At 48.2% G+C, this 24,529-nt stretch overlaps 1 protein-coding gene across 2 annotated transcripts in view; it reads left to right on the top strand.

The window, feature by feature from the left end:
• The first annotated feature begins 492 nt into the window (after positions 1 to 492).
• The window catches only part of LOC122546270 (mammalian ependymin-related protein 1-like), a 36,687-nt gene continuing 12,650 nt past the window's right edge, over positions 493 to 24,529 (top strand). The window contains exons 1-5 of one of the 2 annotated variants that reach the window (XM_087983689.1): positions 493 to 539; positions 3,067 to 3,174; positions 8,315 to 8,349; positions 15,581 to 15,718; positions 18,646 to 18,829. In XM_087983689.1, the coding sequence (XP_087839815.1) occupies positions 3,105 to 3,174; positions 8,315 to 8,349; positions 15,581 to 15,718; positions 18,646 to 18,829 (427 nt within the window). In that variant the 5' untranslated portion in view covers positions 493 to 539; positions 3,067 to 3,104. Of the gene's footprint in view, positions 540 to 1,279; positions 1,403 to 3,066; positions 3,175 to 8,314; positions 8,350 to 15,580; positions 15,719 to 18,645; positions 18,830 to 24,529 lie in introns of those variants that run through there. The other variant, XM_087983688.1, reaches the window with a different exon arrangement.

The following is a 24,529-nucleotide window of genomic DNA, read 5'->3' as shown; positions in this document are numbered from 1 at the left end:
GTATGAATTGATAATAAATGCTGTGAGTAAGAAATTAGATGCAGAATAACATGGTAAAGTTTGCTTTCTTCTTAACTATTTCGTCTCAAACCCTGACGAATAATGCGGCAGAAGGTCACACAATAACTTATCAATACTCACACATAACCCTGTAAGTATGTTACTACTCACAAGGCAGTCTCTGTCGGAGAGGTTTGAGATACACGAGGTATGTTACTGTCCATAATCCTGAGACTCCCCCACATGGTTAAGATGTGAATCTACTGCACTGAAGTGAATTATATCAACTTTCATTGCCTTCATCCAGGGCCAACATATTGCCCAATACCTCCCCACACAAAGTTCAACATTGAGCCACGGTCTGAAAGAGTATTTGCTCTGCTTTGAGAATAATCTCTTCAGTCCATTGGCTGTCTTTGTGTTGAATTATGTAACTGCGGTGTCACCTGATGTTTATCCCGTGATGAGGAAGTATAAAGAGTAATAGTTTGAAGTTGATCTTCAGGAGTGTGACAACATCGGAGCTGTTCGATTGACGAGTGAGTGTGGGGGCGTATGGCAGCCCTGTATAAAGTTTCCATATTGTACCGCTTGTTAACTTCAGTCAGTGTGGGGTGATTGTCAGGATTACTGCCAACCTGAAATAGTTAAGCAGAGTTTTATTTGAAGGGCTTTTCCTGAACTCAGGGAGGGATTGAGCTTTTTCCACAGCCAACAGTAACTTGCCTTTGATTGGGGAGAAACGTCCCAAAGTGTTTCGGAGGAGTGTTCACAAAATGTGACTCCTGTCCAGGTCAGGAAGGAGGTGAGCTAAAGTCAGGCCAAACAGCCAGGTGTGAGGAGCAGTGAGGGTTTTAAAGGGAGGGTTCCTGAACTTCGAGGCTGAGAGGGCTGAGGGGGGGGGGGGGGGGGCGGAAACGGGAGAATTGAGGAATGTGAGAAAAAGGAGATCGGAACTGGAGGAACGGAAAGGATTTGGGGAAGTGCGAAGCTGGGGGAAGGATGCACAGACGGGGAAGAGGCAAGGTAACGGGGTGGGGAGCGGGGAACTTGAAAATGAAGGGGAGAATTTAAAAGCGCTGTGAGGTGGGCAGACCACGTCGGTCAGTGAGAAAGGAGATTGGCTGAAAATACAAGGCAGTGGAGTTTGGAAGGAGCTGCAGGCCATGGCGTGGCTGGGCCACAGAGCATCGGAGCAGTCGTCTTAGCAAAAAGGATGGACCGAAGCTGGGGGCGGAACCAAGGAGGGCGTGGGCTCAGTGCAGCCAATGTGTAACCTCCCTCTGTCGCTGTAGCTGACATCAGTAAACTCTCAACAAAGAGCTGGAGTTCACCACCAAACAAAGAGACCTTGGGGTTTGTGCTTCATCGTTCCCCTGAAGGTGGAGTCACAGGTGGACAGGTTGGTGAACAAGGTGTTTGGTACGCTTGCCTTTATTGGTCAGTGCACGGGAGTTCACAGGTCATGTTGCAGCTGTACAGGACATTGGTTCGACCACTTTTGGAATACTGCATTCAGTTCACTCTCCCCGCTATAAAAAGTTTGTAGTGAAACTTGAAAGGGTTCAGAAAAGATTTACAAAGACTTTGTCAAGGTTGGAGGGTTTGAGGTGTAGGGAGAGGCTGAATAGGCTGGGGCTGCTTTCCCTGGAGGGTCGGAGGCTGAGGAGAGACCTTCTTGAGGTTTATAAAGTCATGAGGGGCATGGATAGGGTAAATAGCCAAGTTATCTTTCCCAGGGTTGGAGAGTTCATAACTAGACAGCATAGATTTAAGGTGAGAGAGGAAAGATTTAAAAGGGACTTAAGGGGCAACGTTTTCACGCAGAGGATGGTGCGTGTATGGAACGAGGTGCCAGAGGAAGTGGTGGAGGCTGGTACAATGACAACATTTAAAAGGAATCTGGATTTGTACAGGAATAGGAAGGGTTTAGAGGGATCTGGGCCAAATGCTGAGAGATGGGACTAGTTTAATTTCGGATATCTGGTCAGTATGACGAATTAGACCAAAGGGTCCGTTTCTGTGCTGTACAGTTCTGTGACTCTGTAATTTGCCTCTGAGAATGTCCTTGTCACGCTCCTCTGTGAGAAAGGTACCATACAAATGTCTTTGTTGTTGTTGTGCGATCGTTTAAGCTTTCCAGCAGCTGGCAAAAGGTAAGCGTTGGGCTGAGATGCTGGAGATTCCCCTGTGGAACCTGATCTCTAACAATCCAACCCAAGCCCCTATCTGAGCCATTGGCTGGAATAGCAGCACTGCCCACTGAAGGTATGGGCACTGCCTCAGGCAGAATTCTTCCCTTCAGGACGATCGTGGATGAAGGCGCCAAATCAATTCCGATCCCTTGATCAAATAATTCCCACACGGAGTCTTTCATATCGAGCCGCTTGAGCCATTTGATGCTGCCTTTGTTTTGGATCCTGGTTAGAAAGGGGACAGTGTTGATGGTCCCTCAGTGTTTTACTGATGGGGCAGCCCCAGTGCAATGTCTAAAGGCAGGCAGGGTCATGGAGTAAGTGTCACTACATGAGCCTGTGGTCACGTTGGCGATTGGGCCTCATGGTTTAAGTACTGATCATTGACTCATCCACCCAGTGCTGTAGAATATATTGCTGTGGTTTAACTCCTGTGGGGACTTGGCTTCCCCATTATTTTACCCCACACCCGCACTCCATCTTCTGCAGCTACTGACTCCTTCCAGCAGTGCCTCACACATCCACGGTGTGGGGAGGTGCAACAGCCAGCTATTCGACTGCGGGTGCTTGCTCTTTCCAGCTGAGGTGGTGGGGGTGGGGGGGGGAAGGCCGATCAACTCTGACTCATTCTCCCCGTCTCTGTCCCGGGATTTACTGAGGCCAGTTCTGGCTCCTGTCACGAGCGCGAGAACGCCCCAATCCAGGGCAGACGTGGCGCTGCGAACCCTGAGCTGGGTTTCTCAGTGCCTGAGCCTCTGTCTCCAGGGGCAAGGGGATGGTGTTGGAGCAGGGATTCACCTGGAGTCAATCTCCAAAAGATGTTTTAAAAAGTAAAGACACCCTGGTTTTGCGTTTCTCTGTGTCTCCGCAGGATTTGAAATTCCGACACCGAGAGGTGACAGTGGGAAGATGGCGGCCGCGCTGTTCATCTGCTCCTTGTTCTTCCTGGGCGCTTTAGGAAGTGCACCGAAACCTTGCAGTGAGTACACCTTACACCTCACCCTGTCAGAACCCAAGGGAATAGGGTATGGAAGGTTTGAAGAAAGGCAGATAAGCCAGGACTTTTTCACTAGGAGGTGTAGAGGTGACCTTATAGAGGTTTATAAAATCCTGAGGGGCATAGATAAAATGAATGGCAGGTGTCTTTTCCCTCAGAAGGACAGTGTCAAGACTAGAGGACATCATTTTAAGGTGAGAGGAGACAGATTTAAAAATGACACGAGGGGCAATTTGTTTTACACAGAGGGTGGTTGGCGTGTGTGGAATGTACTTCCGAGAGGAAGTGGTGGATGCAGGTACAGTTACAACATTTAAAAGACATTTTGATAAGGACATGAATAGGAAAGGGTTTAGAGAGATATTGGCCAGGTGCAGGCAGGTGGGACTAGTTTAGTTTGGGAACAAAAAGAGAAATTGCTGGAACAGCTCAGCAGGTCGGGAAGCATCAGTGGAGGGAAATCAGAGTTAACGGTTTACGTTCTGAGGAAGGGACACTAGGCCTGAAATGCTATCTTTCCTTCAAAAGGCCCAGTTCAATCCCCCAAACCCTGGACATAAATCAGCATGTGGCAAGGCAATGTGGTTCAGTTGCTGCTGGTCCGACCCCACCATTGGATAATTGGCCAATGAGGAGTTTGCACGTTCTCCTCCCGTGTCTACATGGGGTTTCCTCCGGGTGCTATGGTTTCCTCCCACAGTCCAAAGATGTGCAGGTCAGGGTGGATTGGCTGTGCTACATTGTCCCATAGTACCCAGGGATGTGCAGGTTAGGGTGGATTGGCCATGCTAAATTGCCCCATAGTGCCCAGGGATGTGGAGGTTAGGGTGGATTGACCGTGCTAAATTGCACCATAGTGTCCAGGGGTGTGTAGGTTCGGGTGGATTGGCCGTGCTAAATTGTCCCATAGTGTCCAGGTATGTACAGGTTTGGGTGGATTGGCCATTCAAAATTAACCACAGTTCCCAGGTATGTGCAGGTTTGGGTAGATTGGCTGTGCTAAATTGTCCCATAGTGCCCAGGGATGTGCAGGTTAGGGTGATTGGCCGTGGTAAATTGTCCCATAGTGCCCAGGGATGTGCAGGTTAGGGTGATTGGCCGTGGTAAATTGTCCCATAGTGCCCAGGGATGTGCAGGTTAGGGTGGATTGGCCGTGCTAAATTGTCCCATAGTGCCCAGGGATGTGCAGGTTAGGGTGGATTGGCCGTGCTAAATTGTCCCATAGTGCCCAGGGATGTGCAGGTTAGTGTGGATTGGCCGTGCTAAATTGTCCCATAGTGTCCAGGGATGTGCAGGTTAGGGTGGATTGGCCGTGCTAAATTGTCCCATAGTACCCAGGGATGTGCAGGTTAGGATGGATTGGCCGTGCTAAATTGTCCCATAGTGCCCAGGGATGTGCAGGTTAGGGTGGATTGGCCGTGCTAAATTGTCCCATAGTGCCCAGGGATGTGCAGGTTAGTGTGGATTGGCCGTGCTAAATTGTCCCATAGTGCCCAGGGATGTGCAGGTTAGGGTGGATTGGCCGTGCTAAATTGTCCCATAGTGCCCAGGGATGTGCAGGTTAGGGTGGATTGGCCGTGCTAAATTGTCCCATAGTGTCCAGGGATGTGCAGGTTAGGGTGGATTGGCCGTGCTAAATTGTCCCATAGTGTCCAGGGATGTGCAGGTTAGGGTGGATTGGCCGTGCTAAATTGTCCCATAGTGCCCAGGGATGTGCAGGTTGGGGTGGATTGGCCGTGCTAAATTGTGTGCAGGCTCAGTCGGTTAGCCTGGGAATTACAGGGATAGGCTCGGTATGGGGGGGGGGTTGCCCTTTCGAACAGTTGATGTGGGCAGAATGGGTGTGTTCCCACACTGGATGGATTCTCTGTTTACTCTTACCAAAGGACCCTGCCTGTTTCACGTTAAGATGGACAGGGTATTTAGGACCATACATTTCCTTGTTCCTGTTATTCTGAACTGTTTATTTCTTTATTTTTCCGATTGATTACTTTGAATTTGTACTTAAGAATCTGTACTTTGGGTCCCTTTTGTGCCTCTGTAAGTGGCAACTTGTAAACTCACCGTACTCATGTGAGGGTACTTGTGATAATGAAGCTAATTCGATTCAATTCCCATCCCCACTTTAGCTGCTTTCATCCACCTTCTCAAACTTTCTCCCGGGGCCAGGTCTTAAAAGGATCCTAAAGGCGATACTGCAGCAGGCCCCGTTCAAAAGGGAAAACAAGGCTTTGGAGTATTGCTTTCTGACCCTTCCCGTGTGATGGGAATAAACAAGATGATGAATGAACCAACATATTATCTGCAAATATGTTTGTTGGCAATACGTACAAGCCAGACCCAACCCCGAACTCATGTCATCGTCTGCAGAAATACACCTTAGCAGCCCTTGGCAATGGGAGTATTGTTGGTGTATGACCAGCCACTAGCTCTGTGGCTGTTCTAAACTGCTCCTAATCCATCTGATGCATCTTTTCCTCTCCCGTTCCCTCAGTTTGAGAGGTAGATAACAGGGAGAAAGGGAATGCGCATGAATTGAGCGGACAGGCAGTAACATCACAGTATTGTCTCTGGACTGGTCAGAGGCCCATGGATTCAGTTCCCAGCATGCTAAAGGGCGAAAGTTAAATTCAGTTCATGAATCATAGTATCCCTCAGTGTGAAAGCAGACCATTCAGCCCATCGAGTCCACACCATCCCTCTGAAGAGCAGCCCAACAGATCCAATCCCCTACCCAATCCCTGTAACCCCGCATTTTTTTTTATCGTGGCTAATCTACACATCCCTTCACACTATGAGCAGCACTATTGCCTCACAGCACCAGGTAGCCGGGTTCAATTCCAACCTCATGTGACTGTCTGTGTGGAGTTTGCACATTCTCCCCGTGTTTGAGTGAGGTTTCCTCCGGGTGCTCCGGTTTCCTCCTACAGTCCAAAGACGTGTGCAGGTTAAGGTGGATTGGCCACGCAAAATTGTTCCGTAGTGTCCAGGGATGTGCAGGCTAGGTGGATTAGTCATGAGAAATGCATGGATTAGGTGGAGGGGTTGGGATACTCTTCAGAGGGGCATTGTGGACTTGATGGGCTGAATGGCCTGCTTCCATTGTAGGGATTCCATGACGACAGGGCAATTTACCAGTTGATTCCAGAGATGAGCGGGTTGGCTTATGAGGACAGGTTGAGTAGACTGGGATTATACACATTGGAATTTAGAAAAATGAGGGGGCTCTTGTAGAAACAGATAGAATTATGAAGGAAATAGACACGATAGAAGCAGGGAGGTTGCTTCCACTGGTGGCTGAAATTGGAATGAAGGGGCACAGCCTCAAAATAAGGGGGAGCAGATTTCGGACAGAGCCCAGGAGGAACTTCTTCACCCAGAGGGTTGGGACTCTGTGGAATTCCCTGCTCAGTGAAGTTATTGAGGCTACCTTGTTGAATGTTTTTAAGGAAAGATAGACTTTGAACAGTAAAGGAATTAAGGGTTATGGTGAGCGGGCGGGTAAGTGGAGCGGACGCTACGAGAAGATCAGCCGTGATCTTATTGAATGGTGGAGGAGGCTCGACGGGCCAAATGGCCTACTCCTGCTCCTACTTATGATGTTCTATCCACCTGACCCAAACACCTTTGGACTTGGGCGGGGCTGGGCGGTGTGGTGGGGGGTGGGGAAGGAAACCCACGCAAACGTGGGGAGAACGTGCAAACTCCACACAAACAGTCACCTGACGGTGGAATCAAACCCAGGTCCCTGCCACTGTGAGGCAGCGGTGCTAGTCACTGAGCCACCCCATCCAGAACTTGTAAGGTCAGTCTCAGAAATGTGGACCATGAATCTATTATCAACCAGCACAGAATCTCAGCTGATTGACTGACGCCTCCCCCCTAACCACCACCCCCCCCGATCCCCCCCAACCCACATGAAGAACATCTGCTCCCTTTGGCTGGTCCAGGCGACAAGCAATGTAGTCAACTCTTCACGGCCCTTCTGAAATCCCCTCACAACCCGCTCAGTCCGGAGGCAATTAGGGAAGACCAACAAATTCTGACTTCGGCAGCAATGCCCAGATCCCTTGAATGTGAAAATACAGAATTTTGGAGCTCATCTCTGGAGGAGTCAAGTATAAAGACAATAAAATAATATTAAATGAATGTGGAGTCTCCTTTGCTCTACATTTAGAAGTTATAGCGTAATTCCCAGACCACGTCATTTGTTACTGAAAGCACAGAAATGATTCACAGGTATTGGACCAGAGCTCTGAGAATAAAACGAATAGAATAGAACCCTTGTACTCTGGAAGCAGGCCATTCGGCCCATTGAGTCCACACCAATCTGTTGCACAGCATCCCATCTGATCCCCATAACATTTCCCATGGCTAACCCACCTAGCCTGCGCATCCCTGGGCACTATGGGACAATTTAGCATGGCCAATCCACCCTAACCTGCACATCCCTGGGCACTATGGGACAATTTAGCACGGCCAATCCACCCTAACCTGCACATCCCTGGGCACTATGGGACAATTTAGCATGGCCAATCCACCCTAACCTGCACATCCCTGGGCACTATGGGACAATTTAGCACGGCCAATCCACCCTAACCTGCGCATCCCTGGGCACTATGGGACAATTTAGCATGGCCAATCCACCCTAACCTGCACATCCCTGGACACTATGGGACAATTTAGCACGGCCAATCCACCCTAACCTGCACATCCCTGGGCACTATGGGACAATTTAGCACGGCCAATCCACCCTAACCTGCACATCTTTGGACTGTGGGAGGAAACCGGATCACCCGGAGGAAACCCCACCCAGGCACAGGGATAACATGCAAACTCCACAGCGACAGTCGCCCGAGGGTGGAATCGAACCCGAGTCCCTGGTGCTGAGAGATAGCATCGATGCGTTTGAGGGACATGAGAGAAAAATGAAGAAAGGATAGGGGGAGTAGAGTAGGAGAGAGAGCAGAGGTCATTAGAATGGAGAGAGGCTTCTGTCGGACATAAACTCTGATATAGACCTGTCAGGCTGTGTTCTGGAATTTCTGGAGAGTATGAGTGTATGCAATGGTCCTTCCGATAAACACATATTGCCTTCTTCTCTCCATTTTGTCTCTTACAGCTTCCCCAGATCTCCTGGAAGGTCAGAGATATATCGTGAGTATCAATATCGCAGAGCCTGATGATGTACCAATAAAGACAGAGCAAAACCTGACCTTCTGTTGCAAAATAAGGCAGGGCAAGTGACTTAGATGTCAGTGGGGGAGCACGTTGGCACCTGTGACCATAACTCTGCCAATTTTAAAATCGTTACGGAATAGGATAAGCCTGGTCCACAAGTAAAAGTTCGAAATTGGAATAAGGCTATTAGACAGGAACATTCAAACGTTGTTTGGGGGAGGCTGTTCCCAGGTTAAGGGACGATTAGCAAGTGGGAAGCTTTCAAAAGTGAGGTAACAAGAGTTCAGAGACCGTATGTTCCTGTTGGTGTGAAGGGCAGGTGTAGGGAAACTAGATGATGAGAGATATTGATGTTCTGGTCAAGAACGTGAAGGAGGTATATGACAGCTGGGACCAAGTGAACCCCTAGGGGAGTATAGACAGAGTAGGGGCATACTTAAGCAGGACATCAGGACAGCAAAAGGGAATATGAGATAGATTTAGCAGAAAAGGTTAAGGATAATCCATTGAGATTCTACAAATACATTAAGGGCAAAAGAACAACAAGGGAGAGAATAGGGCCCTCCCTTAAAGATCAGCATGGCAGTGTGTGTGTGGAACCGCAAGAGATGGATGAGTTACTAAATGCATATTTTGCGTCAGTATTTACTGTGGAGGAAGACATGGAAGCTAGTGAATTCAGGGAAATAAAACACAAATAGTGATTCTTGAAGACAGTCCACGTTGCAGAAGAGGACATGCTGGAGGTCTTAAAACACCTAAAGGTAGATAAATCCCTGGGAGCTGATCAAGTGTATCCTAGGACATTATGGGAAGCTAGAGAAGAAATTGCAGGCCCCCCGAGCACAGGTATTTTTATTATCCACAGCCATGGGTAAGGTGCCGGAAGACTGGAGGGTGGCTAATGTGGTGCCTTTATTTAAGAAAGGCTGCAAGGAAAAGCCAGGGAACTACAGACCATTGAGTCTGATGTCAGTGGTGGGTAAGCTGTTGGAGGGGCTTCTGATAGGATTTGCATGATTTTGGAAAGGCAAGAATGGATTAGGGGTAGTCAACATGGCTTTGTGCGTGGGAAATCATGTCTCACAAACTTGATTGAGTTTTTTGAAGAGGATAGATGAGGGTGGAGTGGTAGACATGGTCTACATGGACTTTAGTAAGGCCTTCGACAAGGTTCCACAGGTAGAATGGTCAGTAAAGTTAGATCACATTGGATACAAAATTGGCTTGCCAGTAGGAGATAGAGGGTGGTGGAAGAGGGTTGTTGTTCAGACTGGAGGCTTGTGACCAGCAGTATTCATTTATATAACCACGTATAATCATTCATATAAACAATTTGGAGGAGAATATAGGAAACATGGTTAGTACATTTGTGGATATCACCAAAGTTGGTGGTATAGTGGACAGTGAAGAAGATTATCGAAGATTACAACAGGATCTTGATCAGCTAGGACACTGGGCCGAGGAGTTGCAGATGGAGTTTAATTTAGTTAAATGCGAGGTGTTACATTTTGGTAAGGCAAACCAGTGAAGGACTTACAGTTAGTGGTAGGGTCTTGGGGAGTGTTGTCAAACAGAGAGACCTTGGGGTGCAGGTACATAGTTTCCTGAAAGTGGTGTCACAGGTAGGCAGGTTAGTAAAGATGTCATTTAGCACGCTTGCCTTCATTGGTCAGAGCATTGAGTATAGGATTCGGGATGTCACATTGCGGCTGTACGGGATGTTGATGAGGCCACGTTTGGAGGACTGCATGCAGTTCTGGGTCTCCCTCCTATGGGAAGGATATTATTAAACTGGAAAGGTGCAGAAAAGATTTACAAGGATGTTCCTGGGACCGGAGGGTTTGAGTTATAGGAAAGGCTGGGACTTTTTCCTCTGGAGCGTAGGAGGATGACAATTGCGACGTTTAAAAGACATTTGGACAAGTACATGAATAGGAAAGGTTTAGAGGGATATGGACGAAATGCAGGCAAATGGGACTAGTTAGGTTTAGTAAGGTGAATAGCCAAGGTCTTTTGCCCAGGATAGGGGAGTCCAAAACCAGAAGGCAAGGTGTAAGGTGAGAGAGGAAAGATTTAAAAGGGACCTGAGGGGCAACTGCTTCACAAATAAAGATGGTTCGTGTATGGATTGCGATTGTTTTGAGAAATCATTAAAAAACTCGTTTCAGCTGAACAACACAGATCCTTTAGAGGTCACTATTTAACCACATAACTGCTGTGATCTGCTGGTAAGAGTCAACAAATTCCTCAGTGAACCTTCTCGCCACGCACTGAAACTCTGGGAGATTGAAGATAGAGTCACCCTTCCTCAGAACTGTTGGTAGTTAGGAAAAGCTTGATATTTATACAGGAGATGCTGGGGTGGGGGGGGTAAGGTGTACCTCGAACAGACAAAGGAGTGGTTAAAGTCAGTCTGGGAGAATGAATGGGGCTATTAGTGAGTGGCAGGGGTTGTGTGTAATAGCAGACCATGTGATGACAAGGCCTGGTGTGTGGGGGTTGGAGTAAACCCTAAAACTGATGAACCCGAAGTTGAGTCCAGAAGCCAAGTGGAGAATGAGATGCTGTTCTTCCAGCTTACACTGAGCTCACTGGAGCACGGCAGCAAGCCCGAGACAGAGGTATTGGCCAGGGAACACAATAGTGTGTTGAAGTGGCAGGCAGCTGGAAGCTCAGGGACTTTTTTGTGGGCAGAACGTGGGTCTTCTGCAACGCGGTCACCTCGTCTTTGCTTTGTTTCCCCAATGTAGAGGACACCACTTTGTGAGCAGCAAACGCAGTATACTCGATTGTGAGAAATGCAGGTAAAGCACTGCTTCACCTGGAAGGTATGTTTGAGACCTTGGATACTGAGGAGTGAGGAGATAAATCTGAAGTTGCAAGAGAAGGTGCCATGGGGCTGTGGAGGTCTTGTTGGGAGTGAAAGAGGAGTGGACCAGTGCCCCACCCTTGACAACAGGCTTGATGGCAAAGTCAGGGTTGGATCTGAGAGCACGGCGTGCAGTCAGTTCATGGGAAGATAGGTTGGAATGGGTGAGGGGGCAGAGAAATTGAGGCGACCAGTGTCATGTTGACAGTTCTCGATGAATGGGTCAGGTGTCAGAGGGAGCAGTCTAGGTGGAGGGAGAGTGTCAGAGGCGGGTGAAGGGGTCTGTGGGACAAACTACTGGCAAAAGCACACATGTCCGAACACCTTGACCAATAGATCACTTAAACGCATTTACCCAGGTATCTTGAGGTATGGAGGACAATAAACACGTCACAAGGCAGAAAACTGGTAAAACAGTCACAACTTTTATAGAACAAATAGTAAAAATGAACAATATTTAACGATAGTATTCTCTTTATTTTCCTGAGGCTCCCAGGTATGCTTCCTGTGTACACTCGAACATGGGATGGGCTGGTGAAACCTCGCGAGGCTCAGTAATCTCTCTCTGTCTTCTCCTGCAGAAGTGAATCTTTCTCGGCAAAGTCCCTCCACCTTGGGTGGAGCCTCTCTGTGGGTGATGCTTCTAATGTTTTTCCGAGGCTAAATCCAGGGTTATAGACCTTTCAGACAGACTTCCAGAAAATCCTGTTGAGCCCTCCAATCAGAGTGCAATCCTTCATCATCGGAAATCATTTTGGTGTTCCATTCTGGAGGGGTAATCTTTGATCATTTGGATTCCTTCCTCTATTCTCTACCAGGGAAGGATAAAAATGCAAACACAGCCTTTGTCTCTGTCCCTACTATGTCTTATTTTTGTCGATTAGCACTTGCTTGAGTACAGAGGACTTCATTAGCACCATTGTGTTGTGGCCTAATCAAGTCTGCATATGTGCCAATTTTGCTTAAACCCCATCTTTTTTTTTGATGTGATTTATTATTGCCACATGTACCTCGGGACAATGACAAGTTTTGTTTTGCATGCAGTACAAGCAGATCATACCTTACGAAGTGCATCAGGGTGATAGAACAGAGCGAGGAATACAATGTTGCAGCTGCAGAGAAGGTGGACGTGAGATCAACGTGAGATTTGAAATTTGACAGGTCTGTTCAGGAGTCTGGTAACAGCGGGGAAGAAGCTGTTCTTGAAGCTGTTGGTCCGTGTGTTTGAGCTTTTGTCCCTCCTGCCTGATGGAAGAGGGTGGGAGAGATTATAACCGGGGTGGGAGGGGTCTCTGATGATGTTGGCTGCCTTCCCGAGGCAGTGGGAAGTCTAGATGGAGTCAAGGTTGGCTTAGGTTATGTTCTGGGCTGTGTTCACAACCAACTGTAGTTTCTTAGAGTCCTGGGCAGAGCAGTTGCCGTACCAAGCTGTGATGCATCTGGATAGGATGCTTTCGATGGTGCATCAATGCAAATTGGTAACAGTCTTTATGGACATGCCAAATTGACTGAGACTTGTTGGTTACCTATCTTTCAATTTCTGTACTTTTGGGGGTCCTTCCTTTACACTGTTGCAGAGAGTGACACCTACTGTTAGAGTGGGGGAAGTGCCTTCCGTTTGGTTATCACTGTCAACATCAGAAACTCAAGTCATCCCCCTGAAAGTTTTCAACTCTCGGCTCAACTTATGACAGTAACTTGAATCCTGAGATCTGGGAGAAACTATTAAATAGAACTTACAATCAAAGAGTCTAACTTTGCCTAAACACAGGTTCACACATCAAATAACCCAGCGGTGATCCCTGGATTAAATGTTACAGGCCCCATTTGGAATATTGCGTGCAGTTCTGGTCACCACGCTACCAGGAGGACATGGAAGCGTTTGGAGAGGGTGCAGAGAAGGATTACCAGGATATTTCCTGGTCTGGAGGGTTTTAGTTATGGGGAAGAGGTTGGATAAACTCATTGTTTTCTCTGGTAAGATGGAAGCTGAGGGGGTGACCTGATGGAGCTCGGAAAAATTATGAGGGGAATAGATGAGCTGGATATTCAGGGGCTTTATCTTCAGGGTGGAAAGGTCAATTACAAGAGGTTGCAAGTTCATGGTAAGGTAAGGAAAGTTTAGCGGAGAAGTGCAGGGAAAAATCTTCCCCATGGAGGCTGGTGGGTGTCTGCAGACACATTCGCAACATTTTACTCCTATCTCAATAGGCACGTGAATGGGAGGCAAACAGAGGGATAGAAACTGGGCACAGGCAATTTGGGATGGATTGTGGCTCAGAGGGCAACACACAGGCAGTGATGTTCCCAACGGATTCGCTGTTCTTGTCCTTCCAGATGGTAGAGCTTGTGGGTGTGGAATGAAGGAGGCCGGATTGTTCCAGTCATGGCTGCCAAGGTGGAAAGTAGGGGATTATGGTTGGTGTTGGATGGATCTCATGAATATTCCATAAACTCATTGCAGTTTAGCTGCTTCATCCTGAACAAACCACATCCCATCCCAGCAGACCCCTGTCCTGTTATATAACATTACACAGCTACAGGGCCACGAAATGTTTATGCTCCACAGAAATCTCCACATCTCCTCATCTCACCCCAGCAGCGTAATTCTTCTCTACCTTTCTGGCTTGTGGATATCCAACTTCCCCTCTATCACTGTGGCTACACCTACACCAACATGGATTGGAACAGTTCAAGAATAGCATGTCCACTTCTAGTCGCCCATTTATAGGAAGGATATTATTAAGCTGGAGGAGGTTCAGAAGAGATTTACCAGGATGTTGCCAGGTATGAAAGGTTTGAGTTATAAAGAAAGGCTGGATAGTTTTCCACTCGAGTGTAGGTGGTTGAGAGGTGACCTGATAGAAGTTTATAAAATGATGAAAGGTATAAATAGAGTTCTTGGCAGTTGTCTTCTCCCTAGGTGGGAGGATTTCAAGCCTAGGGGACACATTTTTAAGGTGAGAGGAGAGAGATTTTAAAAAGACACGAGGGGCAGTTTCTTTACACAGAGAGTGGTTCGTGTCTGGAATGACCTTCCAGAGGAAGTGGTGGATGTGGGTACAGTCACAATGTTTAAAAGACATTTGGATAAGGACATGAGTAGGAAAGGGTTTGGAGGGATATGGGCCAGGAGCAGGCAGGTGGGTCTGGTTTAGTCTGGGATTATGGTCGGAATGGACTTATCACTCTATAAGGAGGCAGGCTCTTTAAGGGCAATTAGGAATAAACTCTAGTTTAGTCAGCACTGCTCAAAGGCCAAGAGTGAATAAGAAAGTTCAACCTTGTGATTCATCTCAAGCGACTGTGTATTCTATCTCACCTGTCCCTAAATTCTTGATTGGAGTTATCCAGCAACTGTCCCCTACTCATACAGCATGGAAACAGACCCTTCAGTCCAACTTGTCTGTGCTGACCAAGTATCCTAAACTGAACTAGTCCTATTTGTTAATGAAATAATATTAATGTAATCCCATAGTCTGGCCTCGCCTTGAAACAGAAATGAATTTCTCTATGTCAGAGCTATCAAACTCCATTCTAATTGTCAAGACCTCTGTGCAGGCAAAGAGCTCTCAACCTGTGTGACCTTCCCTGATGGGTATCTTGAGGTTCAAGTCCATAACTCCCTGAAAGTGGCCGGGCAAGTAGACAGGGTGGTAAAGAGGGAGTATGGCATGCTTGCCTTTATCAGTTGTGGAACTGAGTACAAGAGTCAGGATGTCCCCTTGGAACTTTATAAGACTTTGATTAGGCCATACTTGTGTTCAATTCCGGTCACTACATTACAGGAAGGATGTGGAGGCTTTGGAGAGGGCGCAGAAGAGGTTTACCAGGATGCTGCCTGGATTAGAGGGTATGAGCTATAAGGGGAGGCTGGAAAAACTCGGGCTGTTTTCTCTGGAGCAGCGGAGGCTGACGGGAGACTTGATAGAAGTCTCTAAACTTATGAGATGCATCGATATAGGGTTGACCATCAGAATATTTTTCCCAGAGTTGAAATGTCTCATCCCGGGGGCACATGTTTCAGGTGAGATGGGGAAAGTTCAAAGGAGATGTGAGGGGGACGTTTTTACACTGAGAGTGGTAGGAGTGTGGAACGGGGTGCCGGGGGGTGGTGGTAGAGGCAGATATGACTGGGGCGTACAAGGGGCTTTCCGATAAGCATATGAATATGCAAGGAATGGAGGGATATGGACCAAATGGCAGGCAGAAGGGATTAGTTGAATTTGGTGTCATATTCAGCACAACATTGTGGGGCAAACTGCCCATTCCTGTTCTGTGTTCTATGTATAACCTCTCAGTCATGGTATCATCTTTGTCAATCTTTTCTCAAAGGGTGACCTGAAGAGAACCTTTGGAGAAGAGGAAACATTTTCCTATGACGCTGTTCAAAAGAGGATATATCTGTACAGAAGCGTGTGGGACGCATCTGGCAAAAAGCTGGCTGTGATGGACATCATGCTATTCCAGCAGGTGGGTTCATTGGGCTTATGAGAACCTGAAATTCAACTTGGAAAGCACAAGGTCCCCCTGTCTCCCAAATCTTGACCCATCAAAGTGACTGCCTCTGGAATTTTGTCAACCGTGCACCAGAAAAGGAAGGCCTGCCTCAACTTTGTTCCATGCTGAGGGAAATAAGTACTGGAATGATTTCCACTAGTGATTCAAACAACAAGCTCCCCACTCCAGGGTAGAAATATGTAAAACCGTTCACATCAAACACTGCCCGGGACAGGGACAGCACGGGGTTAGATACTGAGTAAAGCTACCTCTACACTGTCCCCCCCATCAAACGCTCCCCAGGACAAGGACAGCACAGGGTTAGATACAGAGTAAAGCTCCCTCTACACTGTCCCCATCAAACACTCCCCAGGACAGGGACAGTACGGGTTTAGATACAGAGTAAAGCTCCCTCTACACTGTCCCCCCATCAAACACTCCCCAGAACAAGGACAGCACGGGTTTAGATACAGAGTAAAGCTCCCTCTACACTGTCCATATCAAACACTCCCCAGGATAGGGACAGCACGGGATTAGTTGCAGAGTAAAGTTCCCTCTGCACTGTTCCCGCATCAAACACTCCCCAGGACAGGTTCAGCACAGGGTTAGATATAGGGTAAAGCTCTTTCTACACTGTCCCCCATCAAACACTCCCAGTTGGATGCGAGCATAGGAGGTACAGTTAGTAAGTTTGCAGACGATACCAAAATTGGAGGTGTAGTGGACAGCAAAGAGGGTTACCTCAGATTATAACAGGATCTTGACCAGATGGGCCAATGGACTGAGAAGTGGCAGATGGAGTTTAATTCAGATAAATGCGACGTGCTGCATTTTGGGAAAGCAAATCTTAGCAGGAATTATACACTTAATGGTAAGGTCCTAGGGAGTGTTGCTGAACAAAGAGACCTTGGAGTGCAGGTTCATAGCTCCTTGAAAGTGGAGTTGCAGGTAGATAGGATAGTGAAGGCGACGTTTGGTATGCTTTCCTTTATTGGTCAGTGTATTGAGTACAGGAGTTGGGAGGTCATGTTGCAGCTGTACAAGACATTGGTTAGGCCACTGTTGGAATATTGCGTGCAATTCTGGTCTCCTTCCTATCGGAAAGATGTTGTGAAACTTGAAAGGGTTCAGAAAAGATTTACAAGGATATTGCCAGGGTTGGAGGGTTTGAGCTACAGGGAGAGGCTGAACAGGCTGGGACTGTTTTCCCTGGAGCGTCGGAGGCTGAGGGGTGACCTTATAGAGGTTTACAAAATTATGAGGGGCATGGATAGGATAAATAGGCAAAGTCTTTTCCCTGGGGTTGGGGAGTCCAGAACTAGAGGGCATAGGTTTAGGGTGAGAGGGGAAAGATATAAAAGAGACCTAAGGGGCAACATTTTCACACAGAGGGTGGTACGTGTATGGAATGAGCTGCCAGAGGATGTGGTGGAGGCTGGTACAATTGCAACATTTAAGACGCATTTGGATGGGTATATGAATAGGAAGGGTTTGGAGGGATACGGGCCGGTGCTGGCAGGTGGGACTAGATTGGGTTGGGATATCTGGTCGGCATGGACGGGTTGGACCAAAGGGTCTGTTTCCGTGCTGTCCAGCTCTATGACTTTATGACTCTATGACAGGGACAGCGTGGGGTTAAATACAGAGTAAAACTCCCTCTACACTGTCCCTATCAAACACCGCCCAGGACAGGGATAGCAGGACAGGGATAGCAGGGAGTTACATACAGAGTAAAGCTCCCTCTGCACTGTCCCCCATCAAACACTCCCCAGAACAGGGACAGCATGGGGTTAGATACAGAGTAAAGCTCTCTCTACAGTGTTCCCATCGAACACTCCCAGGACAAGGATAACAGGTGATTAGATACAGAGTAAAGCTCCATCTACACTGTCCCCTATCAAACACTGCCAGTACAGGGATAGCAGGGAGTTAGATGCAGAGCAAAGCTCCCTCTACAGTGTCCCCATCAAACACTCCCACGACAGGGATAGCAGGGGGTTAGATACAGAGTAAAGCTCTCTCTACATTGTCCCCATCAAAAGCTTTCAGGACAGGGACAGCATACGGTTGGATACAGGTTGATGCTCCCTCTACACTGTCCCCCATCAAACACTCCCCAGGACAGGGACAGCACGGGGTTAGATACAGAGTAAAGCTGCCTCTACACTGTCCCCCATCAAACACTCCCTAGGACAGGGACAGCATGGGGTCAGATACAGAGTAAAGCTCTCTCTACACTGTCCCCAGTAAATACACCTGGGACAGGGACAGCACGCGGTTAGATACAGAGTAAAGCTACCTCTGCACTGTCCCCCATCAAACACTCCCCAGGACAGGGACAGCACGGGGTTAGATACAGGGTAAAGCTCCCTCTACACTGTCCCCCATCAAACACTCCCCAGGACAGGGACAGCACGGGGTTAGATACAGAGTAAACCTCCTTCTGCTCTTCTGGACTGCAAGTAAAGCTCCTTCGACACTGTCCCATCAAACACTTCGCAGGACAGATACAGCATAGGCCCAATAATGACCCACTTTCTAATCCCATTCCATCTACATTTTGTTTAAAGTCTCTGTGAACAATTCTACAAGTGATCCTACAGCCCCCTGTGTCATTGTTGTTATGAAATGTAGCCATTAGCACCAATGGAATTCCACTAGATGCTGTGTTCTATTGTGGTTTCTGAAGTCGAAAATGCTTGGTAAATCGTCAATCAAGGTGCGCCGAGTGAATTAGCACGCTCGCGACAAATGCATGTGTGAGACTTTGAGGTCAATGAATGGAGTATTTTCCATGAGGCACACCGAGCTTCATGCCTGGGTCTCCTGCTCTGCACATCCGGGTTTGCAAAGTAAAGTTCCCTTGTGTAACTGGTCTCTCTCGTTTTCTCTGCTTGCAGTCCATCCGGTACCAGTTCTACCCTCAGAACAAGACCTGTGTGAAGTCTGCTCTCCGTACTCCATTCCAACGCATCGCAGTTCCCTCTAATGCCACGTTCGTCTCTCAGATATATTTTGGTGGCTCCTCTGAACCACGGGAGGGTGTTCTGACCAATGTCTGGATGCTTACGACTGGTGACAGTGGTAAGTGTGAAGGTAGACCTAAGTGTAAAGGTAGACCCCACCTCCTGCTTGCGCCTCGTGGGTGCTGTTCACTCTCGGGCACATCATCAGGGCCTGGCAGGGGTGTGCCACTTTGGAGAGCATTGTGTCGATATTGGCCTCACCCAATGACTAGCCACTACCACCACACTCCAAATGAGTTTTAACACAGGAGTGGGAACCCTGGCTGCTTATTTATTTTCCTTTGCAACTTTGCAAATATTGAATTGAACGATTTTATTGTCACTCGAATGAGTGCAGTGAAAGGTTTGGACTAGATTAGATTCCCTATACTGTGGAAACAGGCTCTTCGGCCCAACCAGTCCACACCGACCCTCCGAAGAGTAACCCGCCCAGCCCCATTTCCTTCTGACTAATGACCCTAACACTATGGGCAATTCCCCTGGCCTGCACATCTTTGGAGGAAACCCACGCAGACACGGGGAGAATGTGCAAACTCCACACAGACAGTCGCCTTATGCTGGAATCGAACCTGGGACCCTGGTGCTGTGAGGCAGCAGCACTAACCACTGAGCCACCGTGCTGCCCCCAATGTTCCCACTTATGGTGCCATCTTAGATACCGAGGTACAGATACAGAGGAACCTCGATTATCCGGTATTCAATTAACGGAACTTCGGATCATCCGAACAAGATTGCAAGGTCCCGAGGTATGGCTACCTATGTTATCCAGCATCGATTATCCAGCATTCAATTAACCGAACACAATTCTCCCCGACCGCGGTCGTCGGACAATTGAGGTTCCTCTGTATTTATGTATTTGGTCCAAAATGGAAAGAAAAATAAATAGAAGTCCAGCATAAGAATAAGAAGGAAAGAAAGAACTCCATTTACAGTCCCAGATACGTGGATATGTGTCACTGTCCAAGGCAGAGCACAGCAGACTGGGATATCTCTGATTTGATTTGATTTATTGTAGTCACATGTACCTAAGTACAGTGAAAAGTTTTGTTTTGCGAGCAGTACAGGCAGATCATAGCAAACAAGGACATACAGATGATAGGGTGCTTAGACAGAACGAGGCAGACAGGCTACACTGCATGGGAGGTGTGCAAAGACAGATCAACATTAGAAAGATCTGCATTATTTGAAGTTAGACAGTCCATTCATCAGTCTTTTACGGCTGGGAAGAAGCTGTTCTTGAACCTGCTGGTGCGTGTGTTCAAGCTTCTGTATCTTCTGCCTGATGGATGAGGTTGTAGGAGAGCATTGCCGGGGGTGGGACGGGTCTTCGGTGGTGTCGGCAGCCTTTTCACAGCAACGAGAAGTGTAAATGGAGTCCACGGATGGTCTGGGCTGTGCACACGACTTTCTATAGCTTCTTATGGTCCTGGGCATAGCATTTGTGTTCCAGGTCATTCCGCAACCAGATAGCATGCTTTCTATGGTGCATCTGTCAATGTTGGTGAGGGTCCTTGTGGAAAATGTCGAATTTCCTGAGCTGCCTGAGGAAGAAGAAGCGTTGTTGTGTGCTCTTGACTATTGCATCTACGTGGAAAGTCCAGCACAGGTTGTCGGTTATCGTCTCTCCGAGGAGTTTAATGCTCTCGATCCTCCCTACCTCAGTTCCGATTATGTAAATGAGAATGACGAGTTCTTTTGTTTGCTAACATTGAGAGAGAGAGAGAAATTGTTATCCTTGCACCACGGCAGCAAGTCATACTCTGTATAACTTGGGGACAGGAGAGGGTCCCTTTTAAGACCGTAAGGGACAGGAGTAGGCCATTTGGCCCTTCGAGCCTGCTCCGCTATTCCATGGAATTGTGGCTAATCCGACATCCCTCACAGCCACTTTCCTGCCCTTTCCCTCGATTCTCCGATTGATCAAGAACCTATCTAACTCAGTCTTAAATACAGCCAATGACCCCATATGTCTCCGAGGCGAGGTGTTCCGAAGACTCACAGCCCTCTGAGGCAAGAAATTCCTCCTCATCTCAGGTGACCCTTTATTCCGAGATTGTGCCCAAAGATTATAAATTAGTGAAGCCTTTACCATTCTTGGTGGACAGAAGAATTTACGAGCTTCCCTTCTGAAGGATCTGGACCTGATTAACCTCACCGCACCATGGCTGAACATTTTAACTTTCCCTCATTTCCCCTTGCCCCCACACCTCCCCTCCGACCTATCACCTTTACCCCACCTCCATCCACCCATTGCACTCTCAGCTATCTCCCCCCACCCCACCCCCCCCCCTCCCATTTATCTCTCCATCCCCGAGGCTCCCAGCCTCATCCCTGATGAAGGGCTTTTGCTAGAAACTTTGATTTTCCTGCTCCTCGGATGCTACCTGACCGTCTGCGCTTTTCTAGCACCACTCTCTTGACTCTAATCTCCAGCATCTGCAGTCCTCACTTTTGCTGTTTTTCAGTTATGACTTCAGTAATGACAGTTATTCTTTCCTGATCAGCTGGGTGGTACAGAAACCCATTACCAGGCTTCAAGGCCTCCAGGCCATTGAGAAATCCAATCGGCACCATTTCTGGATGCCCTGGTAAGGAAGGGCACAGTGTCTCCTTTCCCACTCAGGTTTCACAACATCCTTCCTATAGCAGGGAGACCAGAATTGCAGGCAATATTCCAACAGTGGCCTAACCAATGTCCTGTACAGCCGCAACATGACCTCCCAACTCCTGTACTCAATACTCTGACCAATAAAGGAAAGCATACCAAACGCCTTCTTCACTATCCTATCTACCTGAGACTCCACTTTCAAGGAGCTATGAACGTGCACTCCAAGGTCTCTTTGTTCAGCAACACTCCCTAGGACCTTACCATTCAGTGTATAAGTGCTGCTAAGATTTGCTTTCCCAAAATGCAGCACCCCACATTTATCTGAATTAAACTCCATCTGCCACATCTCAGCTCATTGGCCCATCTGGTCAAGAACCCGATGTAATCTGAGGTAACCTTCTTTGATGTCCACTACACCTCCAATTTTGGTGTCATCAGCAAACTTACCAACTATACCTCTTATGTTCACATTCCACTCCCTCCACCAGCAACGCTCAGTCGCAGCAGTGCGTACCATCTACAAGATGTTCTGCAACACCTCGCCAAGGCTCCTTCGCCAATGGCTTGCAAGTCCCAACATGACCACTTGCAAGTTCCCCTCTGGGCCACACATCCCCATCCTGACTCAGAGGCATATTGCCATTCACTGTCACTGGGTCAAAGCCTTTAAATTCAATCCCTGACATTGATGTGGGGTGTGCCTACTGCACATGGACTGCAGTGGGTCAAGAAGGCAGCTCACCACCAGCTTCTGCAGGGCAAGGAGGGAAAACGCTGCAGTTTGGGAAAGCAAATCTTAGCAGGAATTATACACTTAATGGTAAGGTCCTAGGGAGTGTTGATAGAACAAAGAGACCTTGGAGTGCAGGTTCATAGCTCCTTGAAAGTGGAGTCGCAGGTAGATAGGATAGTGAAGAAGGCGTTTGGTATGCTTTCCTTTATTAGTCAGAGTATTGAGTACAGGAGTTGGGAGGTCATATTGCGGCTGTACAGGACATTGGTTAGGCCACTGTTGGAATATTGCATGCAATTCTGGTCTTCTTCCTATCGGAAAGATGTTGTGAAACTTGAAAGGGTTCAGAAGAGATTTACAAGGATGTTGCCAGGGTTGGAGGGTTTGAGCGACAGGGAGAGGCTGAACAGGCTGGGGCTGTTTTCCCTGGAGCGTCGGAGGCTGAGGGGTGACCTTACAGAGGTTTACAAAATTATGAGGGGCATGGATAGGATAAATAGGCAAAGTCTTTTTCCTGGGGTCGGGGAGTCTAGAGGGGCATAGGTTTAGGGTGAGAGGGGAAAGATATAAAAGAGACCTAAGGGGTAACTTTTTCACGCAGAAGGTGGTGCGTGTATGGAATGAGCTGCCAGAGGAAGTGGAGGAGGCATTTGGATGGGTATATGAATAGGAAGGGTTTGGAGGGATATGGGCCGGGTGCTGGCAGGTGGGACTAGATTGGGTTGGGATATCTGGTCGGCATGGACGGGTTGGACCGAAGGGTCTGTTTCCGTGCTATACATCTCTACGACTGTATGACTCTATCTGAGGATGAATGTTAAAACATTGTGTTGCCAGGAACTTCTCACTCACACAGCAAGTGGCTCAGGGCTGAGGTAAACAACGTGAGAGTTTGCTGGAGGTTGTTTCACTCGGGGCGTAAAAGATGATCAATGGTAAAGGAATGATGTGCAGTGCCAAAGCAGGAGATCAGCACTGGATGGGATGCACCTCGGGAGAGCCAGAATAAACCTGAGGGCCTGAACAGGAGACAGTGAGGGACTGCGGATGCTGGAGAGTCAGAGTCAAAAGGTGTGGTGCTGGAAAAGCACAGCCAGTCAGGCAGCATCTGAGGAGCAGGACTTTCGGGCAAAAGACCTTCATAGGGAGACCTGATCAGCCTCTTTATGCTCTGTCATCATCATCATCACCATCATCATCGGCGGTCCCTCACAGACGAGGATGACTCTCTCCTGCACTCAGGGTGAGTCCATAGGTGGCTGTACAGACCGAGGGGGCTACCGCAGGCTCTGTTACACTTGGGGCAGAAGGTGGTCGCGGGAAGGGGTGGGTGGGCCGTTGGCATGGCAGTGCACCCCTTACGCTGTTTCTGCCCGGCTTCTGCTTTCTCCCTGACGGAAAGTCTCAGAGGAGCTCGACGCCTTCCCGGACGCTGCGCCCCCACTTTGGACGGTCCTGGGCCAGTGATTCCCAGGTGTCTGTGGGAATGTTGCACTTCCCCGGTGAGGCCTTTGAGGGTATTCCTGAAGCACCACCTCTCTCCCAACCTTGGAGCCGTTTCGGAGCTGGGGATAGCGCACCTGCTTGGGGGAGTGTTGTGTTGGGCATGTGGACGACGTGCCCAGCCCCATCGCAGCCGGTCAAGGGGTTCAGTGCCTCGATGCTGAGGACATTGGCTTAGTCGGGACATTGGTGTTGGCGTGTCTGTCTTCCCAGCGGATTTGCAAGATCTTGTGCGGGCAGCGTCGGTGATGCTGCTCCAGGACCTTGAAGTGCCTGCTGTAACTAATCTGTGAGGAACAGAATTCCTTCGCTGAAGTGATGGGAGTTCACAACAATCAGTGATAGTTTCATGATCACTCTGACTGAGACCAGCTTTCAATTCCAGATTTCTCAAGGAATTGAATTTATGGTGTGATTTGAACCCATGACCCCGAGACCGTTAACCTGGTCCTCTGAATTACTAGTCCAGTGACATTCTCACCTCTTGGCTGTCTACTCAAAGATTCCCAAAAGTCATTTCCCACCAATCAGTCAACTGCCACCTCTTCTGTGTCCGAGTGTCGCTGCCAATCTTGGCTTCTGTATCCCAGCTCTAAGGTGTATCAAGCTCTGGAGCTGGGTCAATGCCAGAGATCCCCCTTCAATGTATTCATCCAGCCAAAGAGAGTGATCACTAAGTCCAGTCAGGAACCAGGAGGATATACGCACCAAGTGATGGCGGACAGGTAAGTAGCATTGAGGTTGCAACCAGTTACGCCACAACCTTATCGAATGATTGAGCAGGTTCGACGGCACGAATGGCCAATCCCTGCTCCGATTTCCTCCACTCGTGAGACTAGGTAGGGAGAGTTGGGCAGAAAGCTTGAGAGAATGTGAGGAACGGTTGCGAATGTGATTTTCGTAGCAGGAGGTTG

Source organism: Chiloscyllium plagiosum, unplaced genomic scaffold (assembly GCF_037043375.1).
Source record: "Chiloscyllium plagiosum isolate Xiang-an unplaced genomic scaffold, Cpla_swu_hap1 HiC_scaffold_46, whole genome shotgun sequence".
Classification (NCBI taxonomy): domain Eukaryota; kingdom Metazoa; phylum Chordata; class Chondrichthyes; order Orectolobiformes; family Hemiscylliidae; genus Chiloscyllium; species Chiloscyllium plagiosum.
This window is presented reverse-complemented; position numbering and strand designations above follow the sequence as displayed.